At 46.7% G+C, this 26,037-nt stretch overlaps 1 protein-coding gene across 1 annotated transcript in view; it reads right to left on the reverse strand.

Moving 5' to 3' along the window:
* SUV39H2 (SUV39H2 histone lysine methyltransferase) overlaps window positions 1-26,037 on the reverse strand; it is a 175,806-nt gene that overhangs the window by 69,103 nt on the left and 80,666 nt on the right. The window contains exon 5 of the mRNA XM_069627834.1: window positions 24,817-24,946. Within this exon, the coding sequence (XP_069483935.1) occupies window positions 24,817-24,946 (130 nt within the window). The remainder of the gene's footprint in view (window positions 1-24,816; window positions 24,947-26,037) is intronic.

The raw sequence follows: 26,037 nt of genomic DNA on the forward strand, positions 1-26,037 counted from the left end.
TTCAATAAAAATTGAGTTAAAAAAATAAAAAGGAAGGACAACCGTACTCCAAGGTTGTCGTGCCATCCAAATGCTCTTTGAGGGTGGTCTTCAAATTTGAATGTTCAAGGACAACCTTACTCCATGATTGTCGTGCCCTCCGAATGTTCAATGAGGGTCTTTTCCCCTTTTAGTGTTCAAGGACAACCTTACTCCCAGATTGTCGTGCCCTCTGAATGTTCAATAAGGGTCTTTTCCTCTTTCCTTCTCCTTAGTTTCACAGCCAGCCTGGTACACTATCTTGCCAGATACTATGAATAATGATTAACTCCCTCTTCATGTGAGTGGGTCCTAGTGAGTCCTAGTGTTTGTCTTCTCTGTACTTCCCAATTAGGAGTTTTCTTGCCTGCCACAACTATTTTCTTCTTACAGCCAACCTGGTATACTCTCCTGCCAGGTGCTGTGTGTTTGAAGAATACTTTGGCTCTCCATGAGGGTGTGAAGCTCTTTTCTTTAAATGCGTTCTTCTTGGTTGACTACGACTACTTACTCCTTTGGTCACTGCCAACCTGGTATATTCTCCTGTAAGGTAGTGGGGTATGACGATTGCTTTAGCTCTCTGTTCATGTGGGTGCAAATTCCAGACTCACCTTTTCAACTACTACTACTGATTTGTTAGTCACAGCCAACCTGGAATATTCTCCTGCCAGGTACTGTGACTATGAGGATTGGTGTGGAAGCTTTCATTATGTACATGGGTGCAGGTCTCAGACTCACTTCCGTGCTCCTCCCTTCTTCTAGCAACACCACCAACTGTCCCGGTCTCCCCGACCTCTCTGGAGAGCTTACCGGTGCCTTTCAGTTGTTCACGGGTGCTTCAGACTCTCAAGGCTTCCCTTCGCTGAGTCCACTGCTTGCGGCAGCTCTGGCTGGCTCCCAGCCTGTGAGCTTTGTGTCTCAGCTTCCACATGTGCTCCAGGCTTCCCGACTGGATGGGAGCTCAGGATTCTGCCTTTCACAGGCCTTCATCTGCGACTGAGCTTCTAGGTGTCCTTTACCAGCGGGTAAGCATCCTGTCCTCTGTACTGTTGGCATCCCGTCTTCTCTACAGCTGTCAGCAATCGAATCACCCGCTTCCTCCTGGGAGGGCCGTTCTCCCTTCCCAGTCCTTCTTCCCTTTTTATGGTCAGAATGGTATTAGCCTTTTCTCTCTGACCGACCGGGTTCAACTGGGCCCTTTTCTCTCCCCCATTTCATTCTCCACCTGTGGTGTCCCGCAGGGCTCTATCATCTTGCCTTGGCTATTCGACATCTACCTGGCTCCTCTAGTTCATTTGATCTCCACCTTCTCTCCTAAATTCCATTGTTATGGGCATGGCACGCACCTCTCCTTCAAGCTTCCCTCCTCTGCCTCCTCCTCTTCCTCACTCATTCCTGACTGCCTGTCTGCTATTCAGGCATGGTGCACTGCTGACGATCTCTGCCTTAATGCCAGTAAGACAGAGATCTTTCTCATTGGGACCCCTGCTCCCTCCTTCCTTCCTACACTCTGACCCCCCCTTCATGGGCCCGCTCCTCTCACCCTCCTGTGAGGCAAAAAACCTTGGTGTCATCTTCGACTCCTCTCTCTCCTTCTCTCCTCAAATCACTGACCTTGCCAAGAAGTCCCACTTCCAGCTGCACCTCCTCAGAGGCATTCTCCCTTTCCTCACCTTCCCCCAGAAACTCAATGTCTCCAGAGCTCGGGTTCTCTCCATGCTGGACTACTGCATCAGCCTCTACCTCAATCTGCCTAACTCCTCCTTTCGGCCCCTCTAACTAATCCAGAATAGGACTGCAAGATTTATTCTTGGCATCAAGCCCAGGGACTGCAACTCTCCAGCCCTAAAATCTCTCCACTGGCTCGAGGTTGCTGTGAGGATCAAGTGCATCATCCACAAAGCTTTCTGGGGCCTAGTACCCCACTACATCCAACTCTCTCTCCCTAAATAGCTTTCTGCTAGCACCCTTTGGTTTTTTAGCTCCAACTCTGCCGATCAGACGCTTTTCAAAGCAGAGAGTGGGGGTACATCTCTCGCCTCTGCAGGTGCCTCCCTCTGGAATGGCCTTCCTGCCCCTCTCAGTCTTGAGCCGGATCTCCTCAAATTTCGGAAGCTTCTCAAGACCTTCCTTTTCTCTTCCTTCTTCCCGCTCCCCCTCCCCTGCCAATGTCCCTGTCTGCCTCTTGACTAGCGGCCTGGTTCCATCAGATTCCTACAGGGCACCAGGCCCTCCTCGTCCAGTCTACCCTGCACTTGGTCTGCCCTGACCCCTCACCCCCTCAACCTGCACTTGCCCTTCCAGTTCCCCTCCCCCTGCACTAGCCTGGCTGTGCCTGCACCTTTGAGCCCTTGCAGCCCCTTACCTCGCACTTAGCACGTGGACCTTCCTTCCCCTGCACTCTCGGTATTCCCCTGGCTCTGTCCACCTGGCCTCCCCTAGCACTCGCTTATCCTACGGGCCCTTCCGCCCTGACTGGCACTACTCCCTCCGCTCCCCTGCACTTCTTATTACTGCACTTGCACAATCCGAATGTCTTGTTGCGCCTTGGAAAACATTGTGTATAGGGGCATTATAAACACCCAATAAATAAAAGGGCATCTAGTCCTTGCATCTTGGTTCTGCGGGACCTTGCACATGCATCCATGCCTCTTCTTCGTCTCAGTAGTGAGGTCTTCACTCATCACTAGGTTGTTGTTGCTCTTCCTCGTCCTAGTAGTGAGGTCTTCACTCCTCATTAGGTTGTTGAAGCTCTTCCTCATCCCATTATTTCTTCGGGAAGTGACACTGTCTGTTCTGAAGACATACGTAGAAGTATGTGGGTTATGTCTTGTGCAGGGTAACAGGGTCAGGGAGGTCGGGGTGAAGGGGAATTATACTGCATGTCTCCCAAGGTGTCATCCCTCTTCCATACGGGCTTTACCTCCCCATGAGATTCGCCCGCTGAGTATCACACCGAGGGGAACTATCGGGTAGCGGCCTCACCTCCCTGGCCTCATGGGGAGGGCCTTTCACCATGAAGCAGTGACAACATCCTGGGATTCGTCACATACCCTTACCCTCATGACATTGGCCCCTCATCTCCCAAGGGAAAGCGGCATAGAAAAATCGGCATTCCCTTGGTCCTTTCCTTTACGATTCTCTACCCCAAAACAAAAGGATTGGAGGTCAAAGAACCAATAGATGATTCAGGGATTTGTGTCCTTCCTCAGATTAAGCAACTTCGGTGGTGCGTGGTCTGTGATAAGAGTGAAGTTTCTCCCAGTGAGATAATACCAGAGGTGTCCTATGGCCCACTTGATTGCCAAGGCCTCTAGTTCTATTGTGGCATAGTTATTTTCCCTGGGCAACAAACTCTGGCTAATATACAGCATAGGGTATTCAATTCCATCATATATTTGGGATAACACGGCTCCTAGCCATACTTTTGAGGTATCTGTTTGGAGCAAAAACTCTCTATTAAAGTTCGGCATTCTTAGAAATGGTTCACTACACCAGATGGCGTTAAGGAAGTCAAAACAAGTTTGATCTATTCCCACTTTATTTTCTGTGGTTCTGCATTCTTCAACCTGTCATTGAGACATTATGTATTAGAGGAAAAGTTAGGGATGAACCTTCAGTAATAGCCTACTAGACCTAAAAGAGCTCTCAGGTCTCCTGTAGTTTTTTCTGATGGGAGCTTCTTTGACAGCCTTAACCTTTTCTGTTTGAGGTTGGGCCAGTTTGTTACCTACAAAGAAACCCAGGTATTTAACTGCCGACGGGCAAGGTGGCATTTCTTTGGGTTAGCGGTAAGTACAGCCCGTCTCAAGGCTTGAGTGGTTTCATATAGAGGTCTCATATGTTCCTCCCATGTCTGACAATAGATGACTATATCATCTAAATAAGCTCCACTAAAGTTGGAATAGGGTTGGAGCAATTGATCCATCAACCTTTGAAAGGTTGCTGGGGCTCTGTGAAGCCTGAAGGAAAGTACTTTAAATTGGAATAATCCGCTAGGGGTGGAGAAGGCGGTCTTTTCCTTATCTTCAGGTTTCAGAGGGACCTTCCAATAGCCCCTGGGCAGATCAGTCATGGAAATGTAAACAGCTGTGTCAAGTTGATCAATTAGATCATCAATCCTTGACATAGGATAATTGTCAAACTGGAACACAGTGTTTAACTTCCAGAAATCTATGCAAAATCTCCACGATTGATCTGGTTTGGCTACCAGGACTATTGGGGAGGACCATGGTCCCTATGAGAGTTCTATTATATCAGCTGTCCGCATCTTCTCCGCCTCTTGGATAATTACTTCCCTAGGAGCTTCTAGGATCCTGTAAGGTTGCAGTTTGATGACTTTACCAAGGGGTGTTCGAATGTGGTGATAAATCCCTTTGACTCTCCCTGGTTCATCACTAAAAGCGTCAGGAAACTGATTCAAAGGTTCTTGGATATCTTCCTGCTGTGGCGCTGGAAGATTTGTTGGGATTCAATTGAGGTCTCCCTTTTCCTCCATTAGCAGACTGGCCATAACCACTGAAGAATGATATGATAATGATATATGGCATTCATAATGCGCCTGTACACAAGTGTTTCTAGGCACCACAAGACAAGGAAGGGAAGACATAGAGAGGACAAGACAAACAATCCTACTAGGCCTTGTGTCATTTAGATCGTGCAAGAGCGACAATAGAGGTTCAGGGGGATGTGCAAGGGAGAGGGAAGGGGGAAGTGTGATCTGGGCAGCATGGCTCTGAGTAAGTGCAGCGAGGGCAGCGCATCTCTGGGAAAGTGCAAGGAGGCAGGGGGCTGTAGGAGTTAAAGCTCCTAAGTCTGCGGTAGGCCAGTAGGCAGTGCAAAGGAAGACGGGTCGTGGAGGGGCCTGGAACCCAGTGAGACCCTGAGGGAACAAAGCAACCAGTCAGCGCAGACAGGTAAGTTAGCAAGGAAACAAGAGAGAGAAGGCAGAGGAGAAAAGAAGGGTCTTGAGCAGATTCCGGAACCTCAGGTTTTCCGGCTCAAGTCTGAGAGGGGCATAGAGGCTGTTCCAGAGGGAGGCACCTGCAGAGGAGCGAGATCTACCCCCCCCCCCACTCTCTGCCTGGAGAAGTGTCTGACCCTCACAGAGTTGGATGTTGCTGAGCGAAGGGCTCTAGAAGGAAGGCATTTTGGAAGAGAGAGTTGGATGTAGTGCAGGCCCCTGTCCCAGAAAGCCTTGTAGACGATGCAGAGGGTCTTGAACTTGATCCTTACAGCCACCGGGAGCCAGTGGAGAGATTTCAGGGCTGAAGAGATACAGTGCGTGGGATTGAGGCCAAAAATGATTCTTGTAGTCCTGTTCTGGATTAGATGCAGGGGGTGAGCAGTAGAGGTAGGCAGATTGACAAAGAGGTTGTTGCAGTAGTCCAGACTGGAGAGAACCATGGCTCTGGAGACAGTGGGCTTTTGGGGGTAAGTGAGAAAAGGTAGAATACCTCTGAGGAGGTGCAGCTGGAAATAGGCCTTTTTGGCAAGGTCCGTGATGTGAGGAGAGAAGGAGAGAGTGGAGTCGAAGATGAGTCCAAGGTTTTATACCTCACAGGCAGGCAAGGATAGAGGGCCCAAGGAAGGAGGCCAGAGTATGAGATGGAAAGCAGGAGCAGGGGTCCCAATGAGATGGATGTCCGTCTTAGTGGCATTAAAGCAAAGATCGCGGGAGGCACACCAATCATGAATTGCGGATAGACAGTCAGGAATGAGCGAGGGAGGAGAGGAGGCTGAAGGAAGCCTGAAAGAGAGCGGAGTGTGATTAGCATAACACTGAAAGTTAAAAGAGAAGGTGGAGATCAGGTAGGCCAAAGGGACAAGATAGACATTGAGGAGCCAGGGTGGGGAGAGAGGTGGTGGAGAGAAAGGACCCGAGTTGGTCCTGGGAGGCATGGTCCAGGAGGATTGAGGTCAGCCACGCCAGAGCCAGATCTCTGATACCCAGGTTCACACAGAGTCAGTTGATCAGGGTGGTGTAATTGACTATGTCAAAAGCAGAGGAAAGGCCAAGGAGGATGAGGACAGAGGGGGAGCCGGAGTCGAGGTTAGAGAGCAGATCATCACAGGTGTTCAGGAGAGCAGTTTCGGTGCCTCGGGCTGCTCTGAAGCCAGACTGATATCATGGAGGTAACCAACATATTCAATGTGGAGGGTAAGCTGGGAGATGGCCAGCTTTTCCAGGAGTTTGCCCAGGAAAGGAGTGAACGAAATTGTGCGATAGTTTGCCGGACATGTAGGATCTGCAGAAGGCTTTTTTAGTGGGGCGGTGGGGTGCACAAGGGGGTGCTTGAGAAGAGAGGGGAAGATCCAGTGGCGAAAGAGCGATTGCAGAAATCAGCCAAGGCTGGAGTGTGGAGAAGACTCCACCGGCTCTTTCTTCCACTCCTTTAAAAGGTTTGTATGGTAAATGTGTGACTTGAATATTCTATCAGGTTGGGATACCTGGTAATTAAATCGACCAGTCTGCTCTAGTATTTCGTAAGGGCCATGCCAGCGAGAAAGCATCTTATTGTCGGGTGTGGGAAGGAGTACAAGGACCTTCTGTCGGATGGAGAAAGATGGCTGTACCATTTTTTTTTCATATTGGCTCTTTTGATGTTCTTGAGCTTTGGCCAGATTAGATTGTACTATACCGGTTTATGGTCTTTTCATCGAAAATAAACCATCGAAAGGAAAATCCATCAACACAAACGCAATGAAAATAAATGCATAGAAATGCTATCTTTTACATTAAAAAGTACATATCCATCGAAACTTGTCCATCGAATATTGGAATGGACAAGTTTCGATGGATATGTACTTTTAAATGTAAAAGATGGCATTTCGATGCATTTATTTTTAACGTTAAAACGTTACATGGAGCTGTCCAGTGCTGAAATCTTTAAAGTATTTTGGTACTGGCCAGCTCCTTGTAACATTTTACTGTTTATTGTATATTGTATATTGGGGGGTTCTTCCCAACCTCCAAGGACACCCCCTAACCCTAACCCAACCCTAATCCTAACTCCAAGCCTAACTCCAAGCCTAACTCCAAGCCTAACTCCAACCCTAACTCTAGCCCCAACTCTAGCCCCAACTCTAGCCCCAACTCTAGCCCCAACTCTAGCCCCAACTCTAGCCCCAACTCTAGCCCCAACTCTAACTCGGAAATCTAACGAAAATGATTCAATGAAAATGCTTTTAGATGGAAATGTATTTCAATGGATAATTTGAGTTGGATTTCAATTGGATGGAAAAGTTTTCGATGGAAAGTCCAGATACCACTATACCTCTTACACCTCTAATAAGCAGCATATGCGCTTTCATTCTCTGCGCTATATGGGACAAGGGCAATATAGCTTCTTTCCTCTCTTCTCATTTTTCTTTGAGCATATCTAATACATCCTGGGTTTCTTGTCCGCATAGAAGTTTGAACAGTGAAAACCCCAGGGATAATTGGGGGGCTTTTCGGATGTCAAATAGGGCCCAGGGAATCATCATAGCCCAATTTCTTCAATCCTCTTCGACTAGCCTTTTTAAGATGGTTTTAAGGGTCTTGTTGAAACATTCTACCAGGCCATCCACCTCAGTATGGTACACGGATGTCCTGAGTGTTTTAATTTGAAGGATTTCCTTCATCTCTGCCATAATCATACTCATGCATTTCGTGCCTTGATCAGTGAGGATTTCCTTTGGAAACCCTACACGAGACAAGAATGGAATGAGATACTTTAATTTTTGCTGGGATATATTACTTTGCATAGGCAATGCCTCTGGTCTAAGTTAACCAATACCTATCGGTTCCCAAGTCGAGAGGGTTTGAAAGGTCTCACAATATTTTTTTTAATTCTTTTTTTACTATACACTATATGGTTTACAATTAAAACCTTTCACCAATTTCCAGATAAGAACATTTAAAAAAAAGACTTCAGAGCGCATATCCAATACAGTACAGTTATACAAGCAATTTGAGAAGAACAAAACAGCATGCTTGCCTGTTTTCAAGTCCAACCTTAAGATGCTTGATTATGCAAGCATTCCAACAGAGAGAATATTTTCTGTAGGAAATGTATCAAGGCCAGTGACAAAGAAATGTGCTCCCCTTGCAGTAGCATAATCCACCACTGTTCCGCCCCAATCGCCGGCTGTTCATTGACAAAGTTTCCCAGCCACTTATTCCCGATCTTGACAATTGCTGAACAGAAGAGCACCAGATGTTTCTGTGTCTCCCTGCAATTTTGTTGCATACAAAGTCTGTAGTTGAAACCTGATAATCGGCCCATTGGCCTGACTCCCAGGATCTCTCTCGACGGAAATAGGTTAAGTCTGAACCTAAGTAATTGCCTCCGATAGAAGGGATTTGGGATTTTTTTTAGATATTTTGGGAGATAATTTCTGGAACGACATTCCAGCCATGTTTTCCCATAGCCTTTAAATTTGGTTCTATCCTCCTGTGTCTTTATCCAGTCTTGCTCGAACAGTAGGCGCTTTACTTTCATGGGATTAGTTAGAAGAGAGTCTTCGGAGGATTCCAGGCTCTTCAGAATACCTAAATATATTGTTCTCCATTCAAGTGTGACCTCCTTTCCTTCTTATAATGCAGCCTGCACCATTTTGAAGCCTAGTAGAGGAGCTGGTGAAACTTATTTTCGGTACAGACTCAAAGACTTCCAGACAACTCTGGCATGAAGGGATGTTAGACCTAATTCCATTCTAATTACCTGGATTGATGTTCCTTTCAGGAGGCCGAGTACTTTCTTCCAAAACAATCCCTCCAATACGGGCCATACCATCGCTGGGGGGGGGAGAAAGCTTCAGCTCCGTAGGTAAGGATGGGAATCACCTTAATTTGATAGAAAGTCAGAATGGGAGATAATGAAAATGTGCAGAATTTTTTTAACAGAATCCTTACCTGTGAGGATAGGTTTGCCACCTTGTTTCGTAGGATGACCAGCCTGGGAGCACCAATGGTACTTGCAGTTACACACATCCCTAGGTATGTCATCGACACTTTAAGGACTTTCTCTCCATTTAGGCACCAGCAGTTTTTTCATTCGCCCTTTTTGGAATTGATTCGATTATCAAGACTCTCGACTTTTTTGCATTTACTTTCAAGCCGTTATCCTTCGCATAACTTGATAGCACATCCAGTTGGTGTTGGAGCCCAATAGGGGTTTGGTGCACCAGGAAGATCGTCAGCGTACAGCAATCTGCCCAGTGGTTCCACTGCGATTTTAGGAGGGAAGCACCTTGCAGTATCTAAGGCATGGTGCACAACTAATAAAAAGAGGTTAAACAGTGCAGGTGCCAATGCACCCCCTTGCTTTAAGCCCTTCGAAGTCTCAATTGATTCCGACAGGGTGCCACTGATGTCAAGTCTGACACTCAAAGATGTTCCCGTGTAACGATCTTTAGCGTCATCCAGGAAGGTCGCCTGGGCATTTCCATTGCTCTAGTTTTGCCCATAGATGTGTTCTGCCCAGTGTCGAAGGCTTGGGCCAGATCTATGAAGGCTAGGTAGATTTTTATGTTGGTTTTCTTTTTTTCTTGTACCCGGCCCTTGAGGATGATTTTCTTGGGCCCTTGAGGCCCAAGAAAATGTTTAGGGCCGTACCCACCCCTTTCACAAATCCGGCCTGTCTAATGTCGTCGATCTTAGCCGCGGCACTCCATTTTGTAAGCTCCCGCAGAATTAGGGCCGCAAAGATCTTTCCAGCTACATCAAGTAGCGCAATCGGCCTATAATTTGCGGCGAGCGTTCGGCCCCCCTTTTTAAAAATTTTGACTATTACTGCCTTCTTCCATGACAAGGGGACCTTCTTCACCTTTTTAATGTGGTTTAACAAAGTCCAAAGAAAGGAGGCCCACAGCTCAGGGTTTTCAGTAAGTGGCACGTTTGACATCCCATTGAATCCAGGTGCCCTCGAGTTACTAGCCCTACAAATCAGACCTAAAATGTCTTCTCTACTAGAATCAAAGGCCCACCAAGTGGAACTCCAATTTGTAGATGTTTGAGAGGGACATTCCAAGTCTTGCAGCAAAAACGTAAAGTGTTCACATCAGGCACTTGACACACCGTTTATAAGAAGGGCTTCCTTGGGTGCATTACTTCCATTTAATGCTTGCCAGATTTCACTTGTATTTTTCATGACGATGTTCTTTTAAAAAAATTCGGAGTCAAGATGTAACATCTCAAACCTGCGCGCCTTGACCCAGTTGTGGTACCCTTGTTTTAATTCCTTGTCCCTTACAACAGCGGTTGTACGATTCTCCTTTTTTTTTTTAAGTACCTTAAATTTGCGTTTAGAGTCTTTTTCTTAATGACCAACTGTTTTGTGTGTTTTGGGCACAAAGAGTTCCTTTCAGGGGTTCTCCTTTGTTCCGCAAAGTCAAGGAGGAGAGTGGGATAGTCCAGACAATTGTCCATCAAGTCTGGCTCAGTTTCCTTAATTTGTGTGTTAAGTCTATCGATCAAGCTCTCGATTCTCCCCGAGTTAAGGAATAATCTATTTCTTCCAGGGCGTACTTCCAGTCTCGCTGAGTAAGTTTCCTTCAATCCAGCATTCAAGCGGGAACATGAACATTTTAAGATGTTGTGATCACTTCGTAAGGATTCATTACCTCCAAGACTTTCACATATTTCTGCATATTGTTGGCGACAAAGATGTAATCTAAAATGTTTCCTCCAGTGGCATTTCTCCAGGTGATATTTGGTGGATAATCACTTTTTGTGGTCCCGTTGAAGATGTCATTATTTCTAAGAAACAGGTCTTGTCTCCATATCAAACCTCTAGACTCCGAATCAGATGCCCCTAAATTGTCAAAGTTGATCAGTTCTTTATTAGAGTCAAAGCAATGGATGTTAAGGTCTCCACAGATTATTTTCTTGCTCTATCCACAATGACTAAAACTGTCGCAGGCAAATTGACAGCCTCAAGTGAGGCTGCGTTCCAATAAAGATTACACAGGAGCATCCTTTTAGGTTTGTTCGAATAGTGATTCTTCACATCAGTTTTTCCTGGCTGTTATGATCTTTTAGTATTTACTACTAGAGCCTCGGCCACCCAGCTCCAGTTTTGTTGTCCGTTTGTGGTACATTGACAGTTTCCACTTCAGCCGCTCCCGGAGCTTTAGCTGGAATCCTCGCTGTAAAGGTTACTGATAATTTTTACTTGCCGACGCTCTGATCCTTCAGGAATTTCGGGCCTTGCGGTTTGTACTGCCTATCACCTTCACCAGCATTGAATATTCTTTTGTCTGCGCCAGGCGTTTGGACCCCTCTCTCTCACTTCTTTCTTCTTTCCTACGTACTTCTGAGCAAGTTAGCTCTCTGAGGTCGAAACCCACCCTCAGAAGCTGTGGAGCCTCCTTCAACAGTAGCTTTTTGATGAGTTCAGATGGAAGTTGCAGTATAACCATATCCAAACGGCCTTCTTCAGGGAAGTCAATGATTTTTACGTCATTGTATGTTATTGACCTCAAAGATGATAAATGGTGTAACAGTCCGAGCACATTTGCTCGATTCATTATTAACCCCTCTTTGATTTGTAGAATCCGCTCAAGAAGTAATGTAGGATCTTCAGAGCCACCTTCATTTAACTTGCCACTATGGGTTTTCAAGCCAGAAAGCAAACTTTTACTAAATATTGCAGATTTCCTCAGCTGTTTTACATTATACTGTTGGGTTCTTCTCTCTTCCATAGTCATACATTCGAGAGAATAGTCCCTTTCCTTGCCTCCCAGATCATTTTTTACAGGGGATTTGTGGAAGATAACAGTTCTACTACTCGCTCTAGCTGGTGGCTACTGTCGGAATCGTACAAAAATGTTGCCCTCATTTGTGCGCCCCCGCAGTTACTGAGACTTTGGAGGCGCACAAAATGAGGGCAACATTTACTGCGCCCAAGTAGAGCAGGGGTTGCGGGGGAGTCCCCCCGCTCTGCTTGGGCGCCGTAACGGGGGTCGGGTGTTGCGGGGTGTCCCCCGCTTACCATTTTGGTTAGCGGGGGACACGAAGAAAAAAAAAACACCCTGCGGCATCAGCTCTAACCCACGTTAGTGGGAGGAGCTGATGCCGCAGGGATAGAAGGGTGCAGGCGGCACACACAGAAGTGTGCCGCCGCGAAAGGTAAGTTGGGGGTAGGAAGGGAAAAGCAGGCCGGGGGAAGTGGGCATAGCGATCTATATGGTCACTGCGCCGCGCCGTAACTGGCATCTGCATTTCGGCCGTCGCAGTTATGGGCGGCGCAGTGATCACAGAGATCCCTCCTGTCTTCTGTGCAGGCCTTATTTAACGCCATTGTAGGAGCAGAGATCTGATTTCTCAGTTTCAGAAAGTATTTCAATGTCGAACACCTCAAACTCAGTTAACTGGTCCTCCCTAGCAATTCCTTTGATCAACTGGACACTTGCTTGACACTAACTTCTTTTTAAAACCAGCGGTTCAAATAGTTAGTCCTCACCTCCCATTTGGTTTCCGCTAGCATTAATGTGAAGTTTTCTGCCTTTGTTTTCATCAAGCTCTGTCAAATCCTCGTCCACTACCGGCTCCAACCTCAAGCTCTTCACAGTGCGAGAACCTTGGGCACCAGACGAATCTCACCGGAACCCTCTGGATATTCTTACTCCAGTTCTGCAGTGATAGTTACCAAATGTTCGTCCTCCACCTGCACCACAGCAGGTTTGTCCCTTTCCCTCTGTATTACAGTTTCGTCATCTGACACGACTGTAAGTTGACAGGTTCATTAAGTCATCCCATGATGCTGTACTAGGTGCGGGAGACGAAGGGCAATTTTCCAATTTGTGCCAGGAGGTGACTGTTGCAGAATCATGCTTCACCCTAATAGTTTGAGTAACGGTTGCCTTGTTCAGATCACCTTTCCCTGTAGGGAAGGTAGAGTCAAGTTTCTCACAAATTATCTGCTCTCATTCAATCTAGCTTTATTTGGTAGTTTCATGTTCTAAGATTTTTTTTTGTGTTGAAAGCAACTGGTTTGCAACCCTACCCTTCAAAGCTTTCCCTTTAGCCCCTGTTGTTTCAGGCTTTGGTGGTTTTACGACTTCCCCTTCCGCCCCTTTGGCTGGTTTCATGGTAAATTTGTGATAGGCTATATTAGCAGTCAAGCCCTCTCAACTTGACATAGGGGCAGGGACGGGGAGCAGAGTTTTCTGGCTCATGTGCTATGCCACTTGTGTTCAGATATTCCGGCTCATTCTTCCCTAATCCGTCACTATTTCCAAGAAGAATGATTTCTGGTTCAGATGTGCGCCCAAGTTGTTTGTCTACCACCCTTGGTTCATTATTTCTCATGGGTGGAGGATCCGTTTTTGCAGGGCCCATCGTCATGTTTATTTCACGGGTGTTATGGCTACCCGTACTCGTGGCCAAATCAGAGCTCTGTCGTCTTGAAAGATCGCAATTCCTGAAACTTTCAGAGTCCTTATGTGTATTGCCCTGAAGTATAGATCTTTCAATGCGATGTTCATCTTTTTCCTCAATTATTTTATTTATTTGTACATTTATAAAGCGCTCAAAGCCCATAGGCATCTAGGCGCTGAAATTTAGGAACACGGTTCCAGTTTTGTGCTTCGTTAATACAGTTACAGTTAATCAGATACATGTTCATTATTTACTCAGAGGCAGGAATACACATTAAAATGCAGACAATCTATGTAGAGTAATTAAGAGAGCAGCGGGGCGGCAGGGGGTAGTATCCTTGAATGTTTATAGGATTTTTGTGCTTATTGTTGGGAATTATTTTAGTGGTTTGCATTGCACTTGACTCCAAAGTAATCTGCAACGCTGTCACAAACCCCTCCACAAATATAACTTTGGAATGCAGCATAGCCAGGACTGTGGTGTTGTCCTTTATTTGATAATTCAGTGTCTCATGAAGTTTCATGAACGGTGCTAAGGTAAGGGATAATGTAGCTATCATATTGCTGTCAATTCCTTGGTTATTTGCACTTGTCGTGTTATTCCCTGCACCCTTTAGGGGCCCGATTACATCTAGTTGATTTATTTAGACTCCTCAGTTTATTTCCCAGAGAGACAGGGCCTTTTAGTTAAAAGCTTGCTGTGCGCGTACTGCAATTGAATTGAGTGCTCCTGTATAGATGGATCAATCAACAGGCAACTTGAGTTCTGCATATTGGATTTCAAGATGACTTTTTGTTGTTATTTGGTGGGGCATGAAAAGGTAGAAGCATCCACACTGCTTAGGTTTGTTGCTGGCCCCTTTTCTTTTTGGGATGATACCTTTGCAGACGTCCCAATCGGCTGTTGCACCGTTGGGGCCAAAACCCCTGCTTCAAACGTACGCACATTTTCTAGGAGTTCGGCGTCCGCCATTTCTCCACTGGACGTCGTTTGGGTGATTGTCTGTGTTGGGGCCATGAATATAGGGTTAGTCGCTTTCCGATCTCCATTTAAATGCTTTTTCTTATAGTGGAAGGTCTGGTTACCCAGTAGAGCTCCCATGACTAAGCCCGTCAGCTTCCAGATTGACCTCTGGGTGCAACCCTTTTGATGGTAGTTAAGGCCTTTTGAAGGTAGGCAAGGGTGCAGAGCAGTCCAAGGAAGACTCCCAGACCTTGCCATATTTATCCTTTTGCAGAAGTTTGTTGTCTGCCAATGACATCCCTGGGCTTACCCCACCAGTACTGATGGTAGAGCCTCCATAAGTAGACTCCACTTTGTCAAAAACTTACAACGTTTTTTTGAGCTTGCCCTTTGCTGTTAGATCCAAGTTATTTTCCCTTGTTTGAATGTCATGTCACATGTCAATTGGCGTCCCGTTTGAGAAAGGCCCCAGGCTGGTAAGGGGGGTTGAATTGGAATTCAGCTGCTGGCCATAACTTTGGGACTCCTCCGCCTGATTTGGCAGCGCACAATCAGCCATCAGTGTCAACCGCCCACAATCTTCCGGCGCCGACAGCGGGGGGCAATTCAAGATGCTTGGGCGCAGTATAATAGGTTTGTCACTCTCTACTCCCTGAAGAGTCCCCTTAGCAGGAACAGTCAAGGGAAGGGGCAGGGATCACAGACTCGTGGGAGGGAATGTCACAACCCACAGGGGTCTGGGCAGTGCAAGTAATGTCTGCTGCTGAGAGGTTAGTGGAAGCCTTGCTGACTCGTTTCACACTCACCTCCAAGATCCCCAGCTGACACACGTCCTTAGAAAACATTGTGAGCTGAGGAGGTTGATCCATGCCAGAAGCCTGTGCATAGAGCCCGTCTCCCATTTACAACGGGGAGCCCACTACAACCGCCTCCTGCAACAGACTGCAGAGACTGCAGGTAAACTCATCAAACTCCGCTATGCTCTGCTTGGCGAGGGAGTTTTGCTGCAGGGCTCCTCCTCACGATAGAGGCAGTAGAAAGACTGGTGCTGGTGCTGATACTGCCGTCACTGCTGCTTGCGCTGCTCACACTCCTCCTCACAATAGTCAGTAGAAAGACTGGTGCTGAATACTGGCGTCACTGCTGCTTGCGCTGCTCACACTGCCGAGACTGCAGGTAAACTCAGCGAACTCCCACAATATCTACTCCAATCCAAGAGAAGGGGACATCTATTATCAGTAATGGCTGCAAGGGAACAGGAGGCGGTCTATGTGGGTCGGTGTTTTGGCACAAGGGGCAGGTTAATACTAAACTTTTAATATCTCCAAAGATACCTGGTCAATCAAATCGGCTCACTATTTGAGCCTGTGTTTTGGCTGCTCCTAAGTACCCCGAGGTGAAAAACTGGGACCTAGATACCCCTTCTTTGGTTACAGCCCCACAATATAGCAATCCTTGCTTAATAAAGAAAAAGGGACACCCTTTATTCCTTCCTTCTTCCTCTTGGATAGCTTTAAAGAGGGCCTCAGCTAGTATTGGATCCTAAAACTGACAAAATGCCAAATCGGTTATTATTTCTACCTCTTCTGTGTCTACTCGAGGAACGGTGGCTTGTGTTTTTGGGTCTGTAACCACCCCTTTTCCCCCCTATCTGCTGGTTCTTGGTCAGGGGCTTCTACTACATCAGGGAATACTGCTTTTTCTAAAATCTCTTGGGCCATCTTGTCTCCTATCTTAACATGGTTGGGGTGCTTCCCATTGTTTTGCATAAGGATTTTTACATCACCCCTATAATCGGGGTCAATGACACCTGCTAGGACGTCTAGCTCAGGTTTCTAGGCTAGCCCGGATTTTGATGTCAGTATGTGCCTTTGGGGGGGGGTTAGAACTAAGCCTGTAGGTATGAGTTGTCTTTCCCATGGAAGTATAGTCAGCTCTCGGCAGCTAGAGAAATCAAAGCCAATTGTCTCATGAGTAGCCACAGATGGTGCAGAGCCTCTCTCAGTTCATTTGGTAAATTCTAGGGTTCCCTGGTTTGTACCAACGCGGACAGATCACACACCTGACACCACATGTAAAGGTGTGCAAGGAGCAGATTGACACACAGGGGGCATGATCGTTGGCAGACTTTTGTTCAACAAATAAGGGTTAGAGAAATACCTTCCTGACCCTAATACTAAGAGGGTTTTCCCTGCTTCAAAATAATATTCTAAGGAGTCTGTCAGTATAGACCAAAAGAAACAAGTCCAATGTTGTACCAAAATTCCTATGTCCAGCCCCCACACTAAGAACGTAAACTAATGTGCAAAGGGGATCTTCTTTAGTCTCAGAGTTCTGTTCAAACCCGCAAAAATAAAGTTCCAAAATAGTGCAACAAATAAACTCCAAAAGGAAGGACAACCTTACTCCCAGGTTGTCATGTCCTCTGAATGTTCAATGAAGGTCTTTTCCTCTTTTAGTGTTGAAGGACAACCTTGCTCCCAGATTGTCATGCCCGCTGAATGTTCAAAGAGGGTATTTTCCTCTTTCCTTCTCCTTGGTTTCACAGCCAACCTGGTACACTATCCTGCCAGGTACTGTGACTACGAAGAGTGCTTTAGCTCCCTCTTCATGTGGTGGAGTCCCAGGGTTTGACCACTACTGCTTTTCTGGTCACAGCCTACCTGGCAGAGGCATTGCTTGGGGGGGGGGGGGCTATGGGGGCTATAGCCCCTGGTCTTTTGGTTGTAACCCCGGATAGAATCTCAGGAGCTACAATCAAAAGGCTAGCTAGCCCCTAGTCCCAACAGTTCCGACATTAGCGTAGCCCCGGGTCTTTTCCAGACCTAGCAACACCCATGCTACCTGGTATACTCTCCTGCCAGGTGCTGTGTGTTTGAAGATTGCTTTGGCTCTCTCTTCTTGTGGGCACAAATCCCAGACTCGCCTTTTCTTTAAATGTGTTTTTCTTGTTTGACTACTACTACTGCTACTACTGCTCCTTTGGTCACAGCCAACCTGGTATACTCTCCTGCCAGTTGCTGAATGTATGAAGATGGCTTTGTCTCGTCATGCGAGTCTGAATCCCAGACTTGCCTTTTCGACTGCTACTACTGCTTCATAGGTCCCAGCCAACCAGGTATATTCTCCAAATTTGAATGTTCAAGGACAACCTTACTCCCAGATTATCATGCCCTCTGTATGTTCAATGAGAGTATTTTCCTCTTTTAGTGTTCAAGGACAACCTTACTCCCAGATTGTTGTGCCCGCTGAATGTTCAAAGAGGGTATTTTCCTCTTTCCTTCGCCTGCCTGGAACACTATTCTGCCAGGTACTGTGACCATGTATAATGCTTTAGCTCCCTCTTCATGTGAGTGAGTCCCAGGGTTTGGCTTATCTGTGCTTCCCAATTATAAGTTTTCTTGCCTGCCCACTACTGTTTTCTGGTCACAGCCAGCCTGGTATACTCTCATGCCAGGTGCTGTGTGTTTCAAGAATACTTTGGCTCTCCATGAAGGAGCGAATCTCAGACACGCCTTTTCTTTAAATGCGTTCTTCTTGTTTGAATACAACTACTACTACTCTTTTGGTCATTGCCAACCTGATAATACTTTCTTGCCAGGTTATGGGAGTATGAAGATTGCTTTGGCTCTCTGTTCATGTGGGTGGAAATCCCATACTCGCCTTTTCAACTACTACTACTACTACTGCTTCGTTACTCACAGCCAACCCGGCATATTCTCCTGCCAGGTACTGTGACTATGAGGATTGGTGTGGAGGTTTTGATTTATGACTCTGGAACTCTGCCTCCAGTGTTGTTACTATGTGCCGCACCTCCCTGCTCAGGACTTAAAACCTCACCATCTTCCCCGCGAGGGTGAAGTCCGCAGGGACAAGGGCGCAGGGTGTTGGTGTCCCGCCTGGTCTTGCAACTCTGCCTGCAGTCTAGTTGCTGTTTCCCCCGCAACCCTGCAAAGGACTTCAAAACTCACCACCTTGCCCGCAAGGGTGAATCCCGTGGGGACAAGGACACGAGGTGTTGGTGCCCCGCAGGGTGTTTGTGGGCCCGCTTGGTGTGCATGTCCCTTACCCATGCACATTCTGCGCCATACTCTGACCTGCTTAATCTGGAAATGTCAAGGCCATTTTCACCCCTAGCGGTTGTTGTGTGTCTTCTCACTCTTCACTCAGCAATGCAGGACCAGTAAGGAAGGGTTCAAGGTAACAATTGGTGTCGGCTGCCCTAGCGCAATGTACACATTGAGACCCCGTAAACATGTTTGTAGAGTCTATCTATCTATATCTTTAGAGCATTGACGTGAGGCAACATGGCCCGGATCGGCTCGTTTTCCATCTCAAGCTCTGTTTTCCATCACAATCACCATGTCAGCCTTACATGACAAGGAATCTGCGGAAGTACCCCACATTGTACCTTTACTTGGATCCAGGCTTGGTTTGGGCCCCAAAGGGAAACTACTGAAACTGAAGAAGAGAAAGCAACTCCCAAACTTGCTCACCCCGGAACTCCCAGGCACTGCTGAATTACTGGATTTTAGTATGGTTGACCCTGCCAGCGCTTTTGGTGAAGCCCATCTGCTAATTAGCGAGATCCAGCAGTTTCTGAGTGCAACTAACACCCCCACTAGTTTGACTCTTGGGAAGGAGGAGGGGGAATTTCCTGCATCCATGGTCATTACCGATATAACAATGGCTGCCAAACCATTACTCCCTCCAACCTGTCCTACTGTTGTTAATATGGGTCTAGCATGTTCTGAGTGTCTGGGAAAGGGGGGCGGGGCGGGACCTGCTGATAGCTGGCCCGTCTCCCAAGCCGAGCAGTCTCAACAATTATCTTTAGGGGGGTCCCTCAGTATTTCTGACCCGGTCTCCCCAGTTTTAATCCCTCTGGAACAGCCTCCCTGCCACTTTAAAACTTGAGGAGAACCATCTCCGGTTCCAGAAGCACCTCAAGACCTTCCTCTTTTCTTCTCTCTTGGCACTGTGCACCTGGCCACCCTCTGTCCTCCGGGCCCAGGTACCTGCTCACCCTGCCACCCTCCTGCACTGCCTCCGGGACAGCCCTTGCACTGGGGTCTGTATCTGTACCCATACAGCCCCCCCCCTTTTTCTTCCTGCACTTATCGGATCTACCCTGTCTGCTGCCTTAAACCTAGCACTTGCAAATTGCTGGCTGCACTACCACTGTTTGTTGCCTTTATTATTTATTTATTTATTGTTATTTATCTATTTCTCCTCTGCTTCGCACTTTCCACTTCTCCCCCCTTCCATGCACTTTTCCCCTCTCCCTCTCCCATGCACTTGCGCGTTCTAAATGTCACTGGGCCTAGTAAGATCACTGTTTCATTTTCCCATGTTCCCCTCCCTTGCCTTGTCGCGCTCTGAAACACTTGTGTACGAGCGCGATAGAAATAAAATATCAATATCCCCGCCCTTACCACCCTCTGCCCCAGGCAGAGTAATACTCCTGGTGGTCCCCCTCTTATGTTAGATTGCGGTTGGGGTCAACGCACTATGGTTTCGAACAATGACTTTGCCATTAAGTGGGGGTGAGGGGTGTCTCATGTGACCTCCTAAAATAAATTCGGAGTCTACTAACCACCCCCCTAGCCCATCAACCATAGGAAAGGGGAGTGAACTCTGGGGAGCAAGGTATGCAATCTAGGGGCAAATAACTCAGCCCTGCTGTTCAGTACACCTAGCCAAGCAACCAACCTTAAGGAAATGCTTATCACTATTGCCGAGCAGAAAGGGGAGGGGGCCGAGGACCAAAGGAGTGCTGCTGCAGTTGTAGCATAGTTTTGGCTGAACTATTGCTAATAAAGAACCTGCTTTTGACCCTAACTGAAGCTGCCGGGCAGGGAGTGGATTCAGGGAGACCTCCAGTTACCCAAGTGGGAGAGAAGAGGGCCACGTATAATTCAATCGATCTGAGAACGGCTGACCCCACCCTCAAGAAGCTTATATAAATCCCCCTATGATAAGCCAGGGAGGTACTGAGACCTGTGATGGGTTTATAGTAAAGCCTAACAACTTGAAAGCTCAAAGGGGCACTTTGTAATTCAGCATTACATAGGGTCCTTGCATCTTGCTGCTCGGCCTTCAACGAGGCGGTTCAGCCGTGTGCAGGTAGACAGAACCCACAGGACGAATGTGCTACCTGTGAAGGCACTTAATGTGATAGCCCAGGATTCACTGCTTTTCCCACACAAATTCAATAGGTATCCTGCAACCAGGACAATATTCTTGCACAGAGTCCCCAAATTGACCCCAAAGTGGCATGAACCGAGGGAAGCACTTTTAAATAAGTGCTTACATTGGCTGCAATCTGCAAGGGGATGCCACTTTGTTACCAGGGAACACATTGTTGATTGCACCAGGTTTTCCAAAATTGGGGTGGATACTGAGTTTTAATAGGTCATGCAACCCCCTGGCAAATAGTGTCATCAAGATAAGCCCACACTTTTGGGGACGACTGCCATATGGGTCTGTATTGTCAGGAGCCAACGCGGTCCCCTTGGGGGGGGGGGGGGGCGATAGGTACTTATGTCTGTTGATGCATTACCTAACCTGATCAGCTAACTTACTGTTATGAGAAAACTATGGATTCTGGGATCACTTTGTTTTGCGCTACCCATTTGTGTTTGTGTTATTGAAATGTAATGGGATTGTTTTGTAATGTAGAATTGTTGTTGTGGAAATGTATATGGCTATGCGGCGAAATAAAGTTATAAAATGAACTATGTATACGGGTGCGGGTCCCAGACTCACTTCCGTGTTCCTCCCTTTTTCTAGCCGCCCCACCAACTGTCCCGGTCTTCACTGCCTCTCTGGAGAGCTTACCGGTTCTGTTCAGTTGTTTGCGGGTGCTTCAGACTCTCGCAGCTTCCCTTTGCTGCTTCCACTGCTTTCTGGTGACTCTGCAATGACTCCTGACCTGTGAGCTGTACATCTCGGCTTCCACATGCACTCCAGGCATCCCGACTGTTTGGGAGCCCAAACTTCTGCCTTTCATTGGCGTTCGTCTGAGACGGAGCTTCTAGAGACACCTTTCCCAGCGGGTAAGTGTCCCATCCTAGGTACTGTCGGTGTCCCGTCTCCTCTACAGCTGTCAGCGTTCGAATCTCCCGCTTCCTCCCTGGAGAACCTCTCACCGTTCCCGGTCCTCCTTCTCTTTTTTTTTTTAACAACTTTATTTATTTCGGCTGCAGCAGAACATACAAATAGGCATGTGTGACGACCTGTCTCTTACAAAGTGTTGTGTAGCTTGCCCCAGATCCTCCCCCTCCCTTTCCATGTCCCTTCTTCTGTCTCACCCGGAGTTCTAAAGGTAGTCCATGGGTCCACACTGCCAATGAGCTGGGCGAGGGGCTCTAGGATCTCAGGAAGGACGTCACCAGCTGTGGCTGAAAGGTTAGCACCAGGAACTGGCGATGGTATTCCAGAACCAGGGCCGAGCAGTCGGTAAAGCGGTGTCTCGCTGCCGTGACTTTCTCGGCCACCAGGATCTCCCACACCTTGATCCACCACAGGGAAATCAGAGGGCCCTCCTGAGTTTTCCATTTGCGGGCCACAGTTATTTTAGCCGCCAACAACAGTTGCGTGAGTAATTTGGCAGTGTGACCTGTTTTGGGGTAGCTCTCCGGTCTCATTACTCCCAGCAGGATCGCCTCCGGGTCCATGGGTATCTTGCGGTGGGTGATGTCTTCAATGATACATGTGATAATAATAATCCTTTCCCAGAAGGCCTGGATCCTCGGACATACCCACCACATGTGGAAAAATGTCCCCCGCGCTCCACATTTACTCTAGCAGACCGGGTCTATAGATGTCTGAAAGTGGTGTAAGAGTTCCGGGGGATAGTACCACCGGTGGAGGAGGAGTTTCAGTGTGCATTCTTTATTGGTGATACACCTAGATGCTGAGTTGATTCTAGTCCAAATATCTACCCATCTTTGGTCCTCAATGGGGTGGCCCAGATCCTCCTCCCACCTGGCCATATAAAGAGGTTTGTTCGTCAGCATATCTCCCTGCAGGAGACTATACAACTTGGAGAGCCGCCCCGTGCGGGGACCCTCCGGCAAAGCGTGTTCCAAGGGGTGATGGTCCATTCTGGCTCCTTGTCTGACTGCTGGTTGTGAGATCCAGTGTCGAATCTGGGCGTACCTATATCTCTCAGTTTCCGTGAGCTGGAAGCGAGTCTTGCATTCTTCGAAGTCGAGTGGAGTGCCATTGTTGTAAAGCTGTGAGAGGGTCTGCGGCCCCCCTCTGGACCAGTTGCTAAAGTGTGCCATAGTCATTCCGGGTGAAAAATCTAGATTCCGGAGGATCGGGGAGAGTGGGCTCAAGCCCCTAGGTAGCTTCTTCCTGCACCGGGCCCACACCCATGCATTTAGAGTAGCATTAGTGGATATGATTGTTGGCCATCGGCTAGGTGTTATCCCCGGAACGTAAGGCAACGAGTTCAGCTGGAATGGACATTTTTCTTGTAAGTTGCAAGTCCATTTTGGGGGGTTTACCTGGTCTGCACAGGCTGTGGCGTTCGCGGGTTGAGCTGCTATGTAATAGTTTATAAGGTTGGGCAGGCCCATCCCTCCCCATTTGACCGCTCCAGTCATAACTCTGAGGGGGATTCTAGCTTTGCCCCCTTTCCAAATTAATTTTGACAGATTCTTCTGCAGCTGTTCCGGGTGTTTTTTCGGGGGAGGAACAGGCAGGGTTGGGCTGAGGTATAGTAGTCTGGGGAGCAAGTTCATCTTGCACGCTGTAACTCTGCCTAGCAGTCCTGCTTCCCTTTTTATGGTTAGAACGGTATTAGCCATCATATGGCATTTAGTCTGCGCATCTTGGTTCTGCAGAACCTACCACATGCATCCGTGCCTCTTCCTCGTCTCAGTAGTGAGGTCTTTACTTCTCATTAGGTTGGTGTTGCTCTAACTCATTCCAGTATTTATTGGGGAAGTGACACTGTCTGTTCTGCAGACATACATGGAAGCATGTAGGGTTATGAATTGTGCAGAATAACAGAGTTAGGGAGGTTGGGGTGCAGGGGAATTATACTGTGTCATCCCTCTTCCGTAGGAGGTTTGCCACCCCATGAGATTCACCCAATGATTACCACCGCCAGGGGCGCTATCGGGTAGCGGCCTCACCTCCCTGGCCTCATGGGAAGGGGTTCTCCCATAGAAGCAGTGACAACATCCTGGGATTCGTCACACCATGCTTTTCACTACTCTGCTGTATGAATGTCAACAAACTGAAATTCCCTTTGGCTGGGTGAAGAAGCATCAGCATGTGATAAATATAACTGTTCGGATGATATGGCAGTTTGTCAGGGTCCATTGCAATACATCCTAGCTACCTGTAAGATTTCAAATCGAGCACAATGTGTCTGTGATGGCCCAGCAAACTTTGTTAAGGTCAGGATGAACTGCCTCAGCTGTGAACAGGATTACAAACTTCAGAAAGCACCAAAAGGCCAGGAAAGTGACCAGACTCCCAAGCTGAATGGCAGTCCTTCCCAGGCATTACCTCTAGGTCAAAGAATGTTTTGTGGCCACTTTCCAGGAAGTTGTATTAGATCTTTATCTGTCGGGATCTTACATATAACTCGGGATGACAATTCACAAGACCGCTACGGTACGCTCTCGAAGAGTAGAAGTACATGTACTATCGCCAATGTACACATACGTTCCACTGCTTCACCTTCACAAACTCCGTATTCGTCTAAGAAAGCTGCTGTGCATGGCTCGTGGATGTCTTTTGTCACCCGATTTTCTGAAGTACTACCTGGGCAGCTCAGGCCATGGAATTAAGACAGCATTCTACCTTAGATCCTAGCTTTTGTGTCTTGCTGGGTTTAGTTCACTCTTCCTACATTTCAAACTGTACTCCCTTGCAATGGCATCTAATGTATTTGCCAGTATTTCACATCAGGGATGATACCATCTTCCCCCACCTTCTAATCTGCTTCCTATTTTGCTTCCTGGAAAATCCTGACTTCTCTTTCTTGCAGGGATACAGTCTCTTCCTTTCCCTTTCTCATGACACCATCTTCCAAAGTACTGTGCTCATCGGCTTCCTTCACCAGTTTAGAACTCATTAGTTGATTAATTGTGCGACAATACAAATGTACTAATCTTTAGCACGATATTGAATATGTTTTAATTGGGTTATTAATAGTACTAATGACCATCCTTCATGAAAATATATTGAACTTGCTCAGATAGCAAATAGTGTTGTGCTGTTTAAGGTGAGATTTTCATGAGTAGACAAATATTACAAGCTCTGAAGAGGAGATCTCATTGAAAGCAGGTAGGGATGGCACAATTAATTGAAACCAAATAGCTTTTTTTCTGATTGTTGTTATTGTATTGTTTCCAAGTCAACATCATTTTATAATTGTGCTGACATTCAAATGCAAAAGGAATGACTGATGCCTGCTTGCACAAAAATATTTATATTACTAATACCTTTCATTTGATAATCAAAAGTCAGCTCTTCACCAGCTCTGATGGTTCGAATGGAAAACAGTGCTATCCGAGGAAGACGAAAATCAAGATTTTCGATGAAGAAATTGAACACCTGAAGATTTGGGTCACACTGAAAGAGGAATTGACAGTTTCACTTTTCAATTACATTTTAGAAATCACATCTTCAACAATGGTGTTTCAAAATCATACTCAGCCATCCTCCTATACAAATATACTAGCACAAACATAAATGCATACATACATACATACATACATATATATATAAATACAAGGGTTCAGATGATATTACGGCTGAGAAATGGAGATAACAGCTTGTAAAATGGACTACAAGAAAAAACATTTCTATACTATCCTTCTGTAAGGATTCAAAGTCCAATGTGGAATTAAAGGGAAGTGTAGGTAGAGACAAAGGAAGATCTGCCTCTCTAGTGTCAAGACTATGCAAGGAAATTGGCAGACAGGATGATCCATCAGGCCAGTTGCTGCTAAAGCCAATTTATATCTTGATGTATTTTATGCAACAAAAGTAAGCACGATACCTAGAGTTTTTTTTTCTAATTGTCCTTTTGTGTTTTATTTTGAGTTACTACAGTACTTGCCATTGACATGTGTCATATCGGCCGACATGCTATGCAACCCTTTTGCCGTGATACAAGACCTGCATCTTTGTGAGCGGCCATCCACAAATGTATTTCTTTTTCCATCATTCGCCCATAGGCCTAAAGGCGAACTAAATGTGTCTCTAGTTTTTTGTAGTGTAGTGCAAGGCACTCCATGTCATTGCGAAGATGGCCTCGAGACCATAGTGACTACCGTGAGGAGTTCAAGCTTATGTGCGCTTCCTGAGCATGTCATTGGTAGTGTATAGATTTGAGCATCGTACTTAAAAAAGGGGGCAACTGGGTGTGAACCTGTCTGTCAATGTATCTGTTTTTATTGTACATATTTATTTAGACGCTGGAAACACATTAAAGTATGTGTGTGTGTGTTCTAACTTGTTAAATTAAATTCTGGACAACTTCAATACACAAACTGCAAGACTTCTAAAAGCCTACAATGTTGCCCATTGCACCACTGACCATCACCTCTTCTATATTTACAGTTCTACTATGCATTATTCTGGATTGCACACAAACATGTTAACCACTATCAAGTTCAGCTGTTCTTGATACTGTATGCTTTCAATATTTTAATCCTTTG

The sequence above is a fragment of the Ambystoma mexicanum genome, chromosome 12 (assembly GCF_040938575.1).
Source record: "Ambystoma mexicanum isolate Mex_15411 chromosome 12, UKY_AmexF1_1, whole genome shotgun sequence".
NCBI lineage: Eukaryota > Metazoa > Chordata > Amphibia > Caudata > Ambystomatidae > Ambystoma > Ambystoma mexicanum.